The sequence below is a fragment of the Lactuca virosa genome, chromosome 7, assembly GCF_052849685.1.
Source record: "Lactuca virosa cultivar CGN04683 chromosome 7, Lactuca_virosa_CGN04683_v6, whole genome shotgun sequence".
Taxonomy (NCBI): Eukaryota; Viridiplantae; Streptophyta; class Magnoliopsida; order Asterales; family Asteraceae; genus Lactuca; species Lactuca virosa.
The window spans coordinates 230,622,874-230,634,967 of NC_136432.1; the positions used below are offsets into that span (position 1 = coordinate 230,622,874).

Sequence of the window (12,094 nt, forward strand, 5' to 3'; positions counted from 1 at the left end):
TTTTTGCAAGTTGATTACCACTTTCGCTTGTTTTCACTATGCACGAAATAAGTGAAAAGATTCACCATGTGTGTTTGTACATCACTTGGTGAACCTCAAACTGTTTTGCTATGAAATGTAGAGATTGACATTGTGAATCTTCGATGTAACTCATAGCCTCATAGAACCACAATGTGAATCTCTTAAAAATGTTTTCCAAGTTGATTACCACTTTCGCTTGTTTTCACTATGCACAAAATAAGTGAAAAGACTCACCATGTGTATGTGTACATCACGTGGTGAACCTCAAACTGTTTTGGCATGAAATGTAGAGATTCACATTGTGAATCTTCGATGTATATCTCACATTCTCACAAATTCACAATGTGAATCTCTTAAAAAAATTGCAAGTTGATTACCTCACTTTTTTTATGCACAAAGTGAAAAGATTCACCATGTGTATGTGTACATCACTTGGTGAACCTCAACATGTTTTGGTATGAAATGCATATATTCACAATGTGAATCTTCGATATATATCTCACATTCTCACAGATTCACAATGTGAATCTCTTAAATATTTTTTGCAAGTTGATTACCACTTTCACTTTTTTTCACTATGCACAAATTAAGTGAAAAAATTCACCATGTGTATATGTACATCACATGGTGAACCTCAACCTGTTTTGATATGAAATGCATAAATTCACAAGGTGAATCTTCGATGTATATCTCACATTCTCACAGATTCACAATGTGAATCTCTTAAAAAAAAAATTTCAAGTTGATTACCACTTTTGCTTTTTTTTTCACTATGCACAAAATAAGCGAAAGATTAACCATGTGTATGTGTACATCACTTGGTAAACCTCAACCTGTTTTGGTATGAAATGTAGAGATTCACATTGTGAATCTTCGATGTATATCTCACATTCTCACAAATTCACAATGTGAATCTCTTACAAAAATTGCAAGTTGATTACCACTTTCGCTTTTTTTATGCACAAAGTGAAACGATTCACCATGTGTATGTGTACATCACTTGGTGAACCTCACCATGTGTTGGTATGAAATGCATAAATTCACAAAGTGAATCTTCGATATATATCTCACATTCTCACAGATTCACAATGTTAATCTCTTAAATATTTTTTGCAAGTTGATTACCACTTTCGCTTTTTTTCACTATGCACAAGTTAAGTGAAAAAATTCACCATGTGTATATGTACATCACTTGGTGAACCTCAACCTGTTTTGATATGAAATGCATAAATTCACAATGTGAATCTTCGATGTATATGTGACATTCTCACAGATTCACAATGTGAATCTCTTAAAAAAAATTTCAACTTCATTACCACTTTCGCTTTTTTTTCACTATGCACAAAATAAGTGAAAGATTCACCATGTGTATGTGTACATCACTTGGTGAACCTCAACCTGTTTTGGTATGAAATGTAGAGATTCACATTGTGAATCTTCGATATATATCTCACATTCTCACAAATTAACAATGTGAATCTCTTTAAAAAATTGCAAGTTGATTACCACTTTCGCTTTTTTTATGCACAAAGTGAAAAGATTCACCATGTGTATGTGTACATCACTTGGTGAACCTCAACATGTTTTGGTATGAAATGCATAAATTCACAATATGAATCTTCGATATATATCTCACATTCTCGCAGATTCACAATGTGAATCTCTGAAATATTTTTTGCAAGTTGATTACCACTTTCGCTTTTTTTCACTATGCACAAATTAAGTGAAAAAATTCACCATGTGTATATGTACATCACTTGGTGAACCTCAACCTGTTTTGATATGAAATGCATAAATTCACAATGTGAATCTTCGATGTATATCTCACATTCTCACAGATTCACAATGTGAATCTCTTAAAAAAAAATTTCAAGTTGATTACCACTTTCGCTTTTTTTTTTCACTATGCACAAAATAAGTGAAAGATTCACCATGTGTATGTGTACATCACTTGGTGAACCTCAACCTGTTTTGGTATGAAATGTAAAGATTCACATTGTGAATCTTCGATGTACGTCTCACATTCTCACAGATTCATAATGTGAATCTCTTAAAAATGTTTTCCAAGTTGATTACCACTTTCGTTTGTTTTCACTATGCCCACAATACATGAAAAGATTCATCATGTGTATGTGTATATCACTTGTTGAACCTCAACCTGTTTTGGTATGAAATGTAGAGATTCACATTGTGAATCTTCGATGTATATCTTACATTCTCATAGATTCACAATGTGAATCTCTTAAAAAAAATTTGCAAGTTTATTACCACCTTCACTTGTTTTCACTATGCATAAAATAAGTGAAAAGATTCATCATGTGTATGTGTACATCACTTGGTGAACCTCAACCTATTTTTGTATGAAATGTAAAGATTCTCATTGTGAATCTTCGATGTAACACATAGCCTCACAGATTCACAATGTGAATCTCTTAAAAATGTTTTCCAAGTTGGTTATCCCTTTCGCTAGTTTTCATTATGCACACAATAAGTGAAAAGATTCATCATGTGTATGTGTACATTACTTGGTGAATCTCAACCTATTTTGGTATGAAATGTAAAGATTCAGATTGTGAATCTTCCATGTATATCTCACATTCTCAAAGATTCACAATGAGAATTTTCTAAAAAGTTTTTGCAATTTGATGATCACATGTTGAATTTTATATTTTTGACATTTATTTCGTAATATTACTTATATTTTTGACATTGACATTAAAAATTTCACATTGTGTAGTTGAAGGTTCAAAAAAATATACCAAAAACACCGCAAGGAGAACCATAGTGGAAATTGATAATAAATTAAGAAAAAAATGAAGATGAAAAGACTCGTGATGAAAACGTTGAAAAAGAAAAGACTTTAGAAGGTGAGAAGATTCAAAAAAAGCAAACAAAAAAATTGATAAAGCAAGATGAATCTGTTTTGAAGACACTTTAAAAGAGAACAACACAATGTTAGTATTTATAAAATTATAATTTACTTTAATATATAAAATCAGTTATCATTAATTTTTTTTTTAAAATGAACAGAAATCAGACAGAGTCCAAGACTTCAAAAAAGAAAACGAAAAAGTCGATGAAGCAAGACAAATCTGTTTTCAAGACACCTGAAAAGAAAACAACTTAATGTTAGTAATTATAAAATTATAATTGAATTTGATATTATAAAATAAATTCTCATTAATTTTGTTAAAACATGAACAGAAATCAGACAGAGTCCAAGACTTAAAATGATTGAATTCAAAAAAATCTGTGACTCCTATTAAAACTGATGATAGCCTTGTAAAGTAAGAATATGATGAAAAAGCAACAGGTTTGTTTATTATTATTCACATGTTTAATTTACAAAGTTATAAACAAATTCACATGTTTATTTTATGTATTATATTATATTTTGCAATTGTGAATGATATTTTTTTAATAAAAAACTTTTTAAAAAATTTTAGATGTGAATTTGTTGTATTGTTAGTTATTTTAAAGTATACGTTATAATATGATAAGCTGACGAAAATTATTGACTAACAGGTAAAAGAAAAAGAAAAACAAATGAAGCAGAGATAAAAATGAAGATTGTCAAGACAAAGACTCTGGAAGTAATCAAAGATAAAAAAGGAAAAAATGCCAATAAATCCAAGCATGGACTCGACGCGTAGGTCTTCCAGGAGGAAACACTATTTTCAGGATTTTACACCCTATTTAAGGCACTTAAACCCCTTTTGGTCCTCCCTTACCAGCCTCCCTTCCCTCCAGAAACCCTACTCCGATTGAGAGCTTCACCTTTGAGATTTTGAGTGTATTTTTGTGTTATTGAGGATAGTTGGAAGATATTGGAGCTAGCAAGCTTGTGGAAGAGGAACAAGATCCAAGAGTACATTCATCTTTGGCAGCCTTCTGAGGTAAAAAGCTCTTAGAATGATAACCCATAGCTTAGATCTCCTTTAATGTTGATTTGTGGGTCTTTTGACCCTTTTGAGTGGGATAAGTTGCTTCTCATGGGTTGTTTGCTAAGAAATCCCCCTTTCCTATGATATTTGGCCTCTAGAGTCATAAAAGGAGTCCTGAACCCGTTTTCATCCAAACCATGGTCATGGTTATGAAAGTAGGTTGCTATAACTTGAGTTTGGGTCCATTTGAGGTGTGCAAAGCCATCAAGTCTTCAACTTTATAGAAATGGACCATGGAAACAACCCATATCTATATTTTGGAGTTGTAGAAGTGTGAAACCAGTTACCTAGGTTAGATCTGCAAGGGACTCGATGAGTTCATAAGGGAACTCGGGTAGTCCGATGAAGAAACCTCGATGATGTTCATAGGACTCAGCGAGTTGATTCAGGAACTCAGCGAGCAGGAGGATCTTGTCCCTTTTCTGATTATGCCAGGACTCGATGAGTATGAGGACGACTCGACGAGTTAGTTCGACGAATCGCGATAACAAGTAGCTTGGGAACTCGATGAGTCATGGGGTGACTCGGCGAGTCAAGTCGCAATTCCAGGGTTCTGAGTTCTAGGACGCGACGAGTCACAAGGCTGACTCGGCGAGTCTGGTCAACTTGGAAAGTCGACCTTGACCAGGATGTTGACTTTGACCAGGGGTAGAATGGTCATTTTACCCTAGGAATAGTTATCAGTTTCTGCCTAAGTGTCATTATGAAATTTATAGCCGGAGAGTTACCGGAGCAGCAGAAAGGGATTTCTCAATTAGGTTTTCAGCAGTCAGTCTTGCGAGGTAAGTTTCCCTTCAGTAGGAACAGGTCTAAGGCACCAAGGTTGGCCCGTAGTATGAAATGTTAGTAGCCGAGTGTGGGCGGTGCCCGTATCTCGCAGTTTAGTTTGATTATGGATATATGTGTGGCAGTTAGAGTTAGTTATACTTGTTGTCTGTGTGATACTTGTATGTTGTTTAGTGGCTGAGTGTGGGCGGGGCCTGTATCTCACAGTAGATGAGTGTGTGGGGGGCGTATCTCATAGTAGCCGAGTGTGGGCGGGGCCCGTATCTCGAAGTGGCTGAGTGTGGGCGGGGCCCGTATCTCAGAGTCAACGGAGTGTGGGCGGGGCCGTATCTCCATGAGTGTGGGCAGGGCCCGTATCTCTTAGTTGTATGTTATATGTGTATGGTATGTGGTAGTGTGGGGAACTCACTAAGCTTCGTGCTTATAGCTTTCAGTTTTGGTTTCAGGTACTTCCACTGGCAAGGGGAAGGGCTCGGGATGATCGCATGGTACATACCACAGTCTTCAGTCTGGGAGTGTTACTCTGATATTTTGATATGAGATTTTGACATGTGACAGATATTATGATACTATATGATACATGATAAACGATTTTATTTATGAGTATGGATGATTTATGGTTTTAGTAATGATTTGAAAACGAAAATTTTGGACCGAAATTTTGGAATGTTTCAAGTTGGTATCGGAGCCTTGGTTTGAGGGATTCATGCACGCTCTTGGGTGTGCCTGAACTCAAACTAAGGAATTGGTATGAAATTTTCAAAGAAAATCATTTTCATAAAAGAAAAGAATTTTTAAAAGAGAAAAGAATTTTGAAAAAAGAGAGAAGGGTGTGGTGCATGCAATCAGCCGAGCTCAAGTAAGTATTCCTAAATTATCCATATAAGTTTATGTTATGTTATGATTATCAGCTTTATGAGAACATCATGCTAGATTAGGACTAAGGATCTAGGAAGGATGCCTTATGTGCGTGTTATATGTATCTCACCTTATGAACTGCATGCTAGTACAGATTAGTCAGGGATAGCCTGAAAGAGATATGTTTGATTATGTTTACTCGATGCTCGAATGTTGCTTGCTTTGTGCTTTTAGGAGCCTTAGTTGTCTTCTACTAACTAGTAAATGAATATGTTACGTTGCATATTGCAAGGATTAAATAATTTCAGAAGGTTAGGTCTAGCTCTATTGCGCAACTCTTGTTTGAGTCCAACCGTTGTAGGGTAGGATCTCTCTTTCGAAGAATTATCTAGTTTTAGTAATATGTAATAATATTCATAAGCTAGTTAGGGGGAGGTAAAAGGGACTTCTTATGCAGCTGATAGCAGAGAGTGGGTTGGTGATTACCCTAGGGCAATCCTAGGAAGAGTTTAGTATGAGATCAGCAGTAGTAGTAGTGGAAGGGACTTAGTGGAGTCGAGGCAGTTCTTGAGGAAAGTACGGATAGATGTGGAAGGTAGTATGGGCCCGTACTACTGAAAGCAGAGGATCCGTACTCGAATCAGGAAAGGCTGAGATGAATCCATGGAACTTGTAGTATGTTAGATCCCTCGAAATTTGATGAGTATACTGATGTTTTTTATGGTGTATTTTCAGTATGGTGGTTCTACGTCCTAAGATAGCGGGCACTTCAGGTGAGGGATCAGGCTTGGGCTATGGATCCGAGCAGATGGATGAGCAGACGAGGGATTTTCTTTCGTCTGAGGTTACACGTAGCATTCTAGAGCAGACTCTTGTGATTGTCGGATCGGTCAAGGAGGGTATTTTAGAGCTTCTGGAGGAGAAACTGAGCGCTTTCCGCACTAAGATAGCGGCCATGATGGGGTCGCACACACTAACGTTTAGGGAGTTTAGAGCATGTGGGGCTCCCGACTATCATGGGGCTCAGGACCCCATCGCTAGCAGCAGGTGGTTGGCTGATGTGCACAAAATAATAATTACACATTAAGTATTTGACAAAGATACTATTGAGTGAGGCAAACATATACATGTGGTTAGCAGCAGGTGGTTGGCAAGAATAGTAAATTTATATTCTAAATATAAATATTAATAGACTGATAATTTGAATAAAATAATAATTACAAAAATGAAAATTTCTTTTTTTGCACAAAATATTTTTTAATAGGTACTTGATGAGTGTCAATCACAAATCAACTTTAATTTTGGTGGGTGTTGAACCAGAAAGGGTGAACATGAACTGGTGCATAAGGGATAATCATGTTGACTGTGGAGTTTTTTGCATGTGTCATATGGAGACATATATGGGAGATAAAACAGTAAATTGGACATGTGGGTTGCCAAAAGAATCAAAACAACAAGAAAGTGTGTTAAAATGATTTACACATTAAGTATTTGACAAAGATACTATTGAGTGATGCAAACACATACAGGTCAAGAATCATTGCGCAAACAGCTAAGTTTGCAAAAAAGACTAATGAAGAAATACAAGATTTGGTCAACAAGGGATGGGAAAAAAGGGGAGAAAGAATATAGTACTTCAAGGATTGGAAAAAGAAGTGTAAAACTTAAAACTTTAGTTTTCTATTCATAATTGGTATAAGTTTAGATGCACGTTAATTTTTTTTAAGAACATATACATGCTTGTTATGTTACAATTTGATGTGAATTTCTATATCAAATATAATGAACTTTACTAATGCTTAAAATATGTTTATATTTTCATGTGAATGTCTACATGTATGTTATACAATTACATGTTTTATTAAAGATATGTTATTGGTGTGTGGGTGGGGGGAGAGAGTGGGTATATTTCTACTTTGAATAAAGAATTAAAAGTACATTGTCATTTCATGCATTTACTCCATTTCTTTTGGTCTAAATGATTAAATGTTAATGTAATTAATCAACTATACAATAGATGTAGAAAATTTACATTGTTTATATACAGTAACATTAACCTTGTCAAAATGGAGTGGGTATATTTCTACTTTGAATAAAGAATTGAAAGTACATTGTCATTTCATGCATTTAATGTAATTAATCAACTATATGATAGATGTAGAAAACTTACATTGTTTATATACAGTAACATTAACCTTGTGAAAATTTTATATGTAAGATTCACAATGTGAATTACAGTACATATTATAACATGGATAATTTATATGTGAGGTTCACAATGTGAATTACGGTACATATAGATCATTAGAACAATTAATAGTTGAGTTTCACAATGTGAATTAAATTACATAAAGACAATCTTTAACATGAAAATTTTATATGTGAGATTAACACTGATAATCAAAATACATAAATTTAATGATTAACATGAAATTTTTATTAGAAAACATTCAAAAAACTAAAAATAAAAATATATCTTTAACCAAAAACAATATATTCGAAAAAAATATATTCTATTATTAGAAATAAAGTCTAAAGCAATGAATATCAAAATTAACATGAATATTTCAACATTTTTATGCATTGAATGATCATTACAAAAATCAAATCTTATTTTAGTAGTCTTAAAAAAAATTAGAAACAATCAGCCTTCTGTAACCTCAGATTGTAAATCAGACTTCTTTAAGCTAAAAATACAACTCCTAGCATTGTGATTTGCTTTATGACATAAACTACACAACCTGGAACCCTTTTTAGATGTCTTAATTGCTTTCTCTCTAGTGCTCTTGATTCTTTTACCACTGGCCCATCCCTTGTTTATGATCCCTTGTGGATTATGAATGTTGACAACATCAGGTATTGTGGCTCCAATAATTGTTTCACTGTGAACCGATCTACTCGAAGATGCCCTTGATGAGGTACATAAAGGAATACCACTATCAACCTCCTGAAGTTGTTTTATATATTTAGCCAACTCATCCTCATTATTTTCTCTCTTGTTAATGGACAAACGAAGAATAACATAAGCATATTGAATCCTCATTTTTACTGCCTTTATGAGGATACGAGTACTTTTTTCTCAACAATCCATCAGCTATGATATCTTTTCCCCATCTCCTCAAAATGAAATTTGATGGAATTTCATCATACTCTTTCATATCTAATATGAAAAACATATGACGACATAACACTCCTTCCTGGACAAAAAGCATGCAACTACAACTGATGCTAATGCTATCACCCCTTATACTAAATACAACCTACAAAATTATCATTAATAAACAAATTAATATGTGAATAAGAAATTCTATCTCATACCATTCGATAAAAATTATACAAATTAACATTGATTCACATTATTAATCAACATTAGAAATCATAATACTATAACATAAATATGTACTTCAAATCAAATTCACAAAAAAATAGTTACATATTCCATACTAATCTAATGCAAAGTATAAACCAATTTATAACTCTATGAGAATTCACATTGTGAATTGGCAAAACATCATACATTCAAAGTGTGAATTTTTAAACTATATTTTATATTTAATAAACTCTATTAGGATAAAGAGACATACCTTGTAACGAGTATTAGGACAATGAGAAGGAAGACGATTTCGATAAAAATCATCAGAATCTTCATCCTCATTTACATTTTTATCAATCAACGTTTTTTTGTTCTTATCTCTCAAAACATAAACTTCACTTTCATCTTCAATAACTACAGTTTCTTGAACACAATAAAACACAGATTTTTATAACTCTTTCTGAATGTCCAAGAAAATATTATGTGTATAAATTTCTGATGCATGCTTTTCAATAGCCAAAGGAGTCCTTAGCTTGGGGGTAGTAGTTGTGGATTGATATTCTAATAAAGATTTATGATGTATTTGCTTCTCCATTACACTATCAAATGACATCATGAACTTCACTAAATTTGATTTATGATACAAAAAATGTGAGAAAGCATAATTCAGGCTCTCTGATTTTGAAGTAGTTCACATCAAACCAGAAAGTTCAAGATCTCTCATATAAGTCGGAATCCATAAATCCCTTATTTTAAAAACAATCTTTAACCAATCATTTTCTTTAAGATGAAACTTATCTAAGTTTGTTGACCAGGAACTTTCAAAATCTTGTGGAGAACATTGAAGATTCAGAATAATATCAAAAAATGTCTTTTGGAAGTCTGGATGGTTATAAACATCGATAGGAATCTAAAAAAAAGAAACACATAAGAATCATTACATAAGTTGAATATTTGATGTAGTTCATAGTAACATAACATTTTTTTCACATTGTGAATTCACTGTGTGATTTATGATTTAGATTTGTTTCTTTCATCATATGAAAATTTACATTGTGAATTCACAATGTGCTTTATAATCTAGATGGTTATAAACATATATAGGAATCAAGAAACAAAGAATATACATTTTCCTCAAGTTTTTAAGTGATGTGCCACATGCATAGTCTATGCTTGGATTCAGGAAAAACAAAATTGACAGCTTTCTTCATTGATGAATCCTGATCTGTTACAATCATCATGGGTGGCTTGATAAATGTTTTACGAAACTCTTCAAGCAACCACACATATGCATCTGCTGTATCACGAGCTAGTAAACCAGCAGCAAAAGTAAAACAACGCTTGTGGTAGTCAACTCCAGTAAAAAGAACAAATACCATAGAATACCTGAATTTTTTTTGATAAGTATTATTAAAAAGAACAAATACCATAAAAAGAACAAATAAGGATTAGGAATTACTTTTTTGTTTGATGAGTAGCATCAAAAGATAGTACATCTCCAAATTCCTTATAGTTGGCTTTCGAAGTATCATCAGCCCAAAAAAGTCCAGTAAGATGATCATCAAAATTTGTTTGGACCTCAAATGAAAAATTAGAGAAACACAATTTTCTGTTTGTGAATATATCCACAACCATTTGGGAATCTTTGACACCAGTTTTAGAATTCAAATCTCTATGAAATTTTTTGAAGTCGACTGCAGTCCCTCCCCTAGAATCAAAGCCACCCTTCATACTACTCACCAAGTTATAAGCTTTTGAAGCACCAATGTTACAAGTACCAACCTTATGTATAAAGGATTCATCAAGAAAATTGATTGTCCTATTAATCCTTAATAAATGCAATTGGTCTTGAGCAACAAGTTCATGGTTGTGATCTTCATGAAACTCATAAATGTAGAACATTAAAGAACATCAGAGATTCTTGAACTTTGAAACAGCAGGGCATCCGTTCTTCTTAGAAGAAGTTCTCATTCTCTTAACATCTGAAAAGTTCACATTAATATTTTCATTCTTGAACGACTCTGTGAAACCAGATCTACTACAGTGGAATATCTAAGACAAATTGTGCCATCATTGTATCTTTTTTAACTTGACATATTCACATCAAAACCAGATTCTTGACCATAAGTCTTGCAAAAGTCAATACCAATGTCCAACGAATCAAACAACAATCCTTTGAAAGGCTTTTTATGTATCAACTTATCATAACGAACAAGCTTAAAAGACTCAGTATTGTAGAGCTCAAAATCAAAACTATAACGAGAATTACTGCTATTTGAATGATCAATATTCATAGTTGAGGATGATTGATCATGAACTGCAAAAGCAAAAGAACATTTATTTTATTACATTACATAGAAAATGTGAAATTTATAATAAGAAAAAAAACTTATGTGATTGTTCATTAATAGTTGAATGCAAATCTGAACAAGAATTGCTGTTATTTGAATGATCAATATTCATACTTGAAGAGGACTGATCATGAACTACAAAAGAAAAAGACATTTATTTTATTACATTACATAGAAAATGTGAAATTTATATTAAGAAAAAAAAACTTACATGATTGTTCATTAATAGTTGAATGCAAATCTGAACAAGAACTGATAATGAATCGGTAACCTGGAGTTTATAAAGAGATTACAATTGATAATGATACAAAAAAGGAAACAAATAAACAAGATAATCACAAAACTTTAAAATATATGCACAAGATAAAATAAGATTCTCAAAATAACTCAAAGTTTAGAGATAATTTAAGTGTCGAAGATGCACAAGATAGAATTGATTATCTAAATGTCGAAGATGTATTACAGACGAATGATTACAAAAACGACCGAAGGAAAAATAGTAACATCAAACGCATATTCAACATACAACATAAAATTAGCAAGTTAACAATACAAACATAGCTATTTGAAGATTAAACGGTAAAATCATGAGAATTTGACAATCAAACGGGTACAATAACAATAAAAATAAGTTGATAAACAGTGCATCACAAGAACAACGGTAAAATGAAAATCTATAATTGACCTAATAATCATAAACGAAAGATGAATAGATGTTAAAAATACCTGATTATTAGCTGAAATCTGAAGAAGCTATTAGTAAATTGGATGAAAAAGGTTGAGATTTCGAAGAACAGGCGAGAGTATTTTGGATCGATCGG

The 12,094-nt window shown here is 32.9% G+C and overlaps 1 protein-coding gene across 1 annotated transcript; it reads right to left on the minus strand.

Moving 5' to 3' along the window:
• Window positions 1–8,608: 8,608 nt before the first annotated feature.
• LOC145127630 (protein FAR1-RELATED SEQUENCE 5-like) lies at window positions 8,609–10,824 on the minus strand. Its single transcript, XM_079062786.1, has 5 exons — window positions 10,382–10,824; window positions 10,113–10,308; window positions 9,625–9,832; window positions 9,194–9,336; window positions 8,609–8,869 (listed from the first exon to the last, which is right to left on the minus strand). Exons 1-5 carry the CDS (start codon window positions 10,822–10,824, stop codon window positions 8,609–8,611), a joined length of 1,251 nt encoding a protein of 416 aa, XP_078918912.1.
• Between the last annotated feature and the right edge of the window lie 1,270 nt (window positions 10,825–12,094).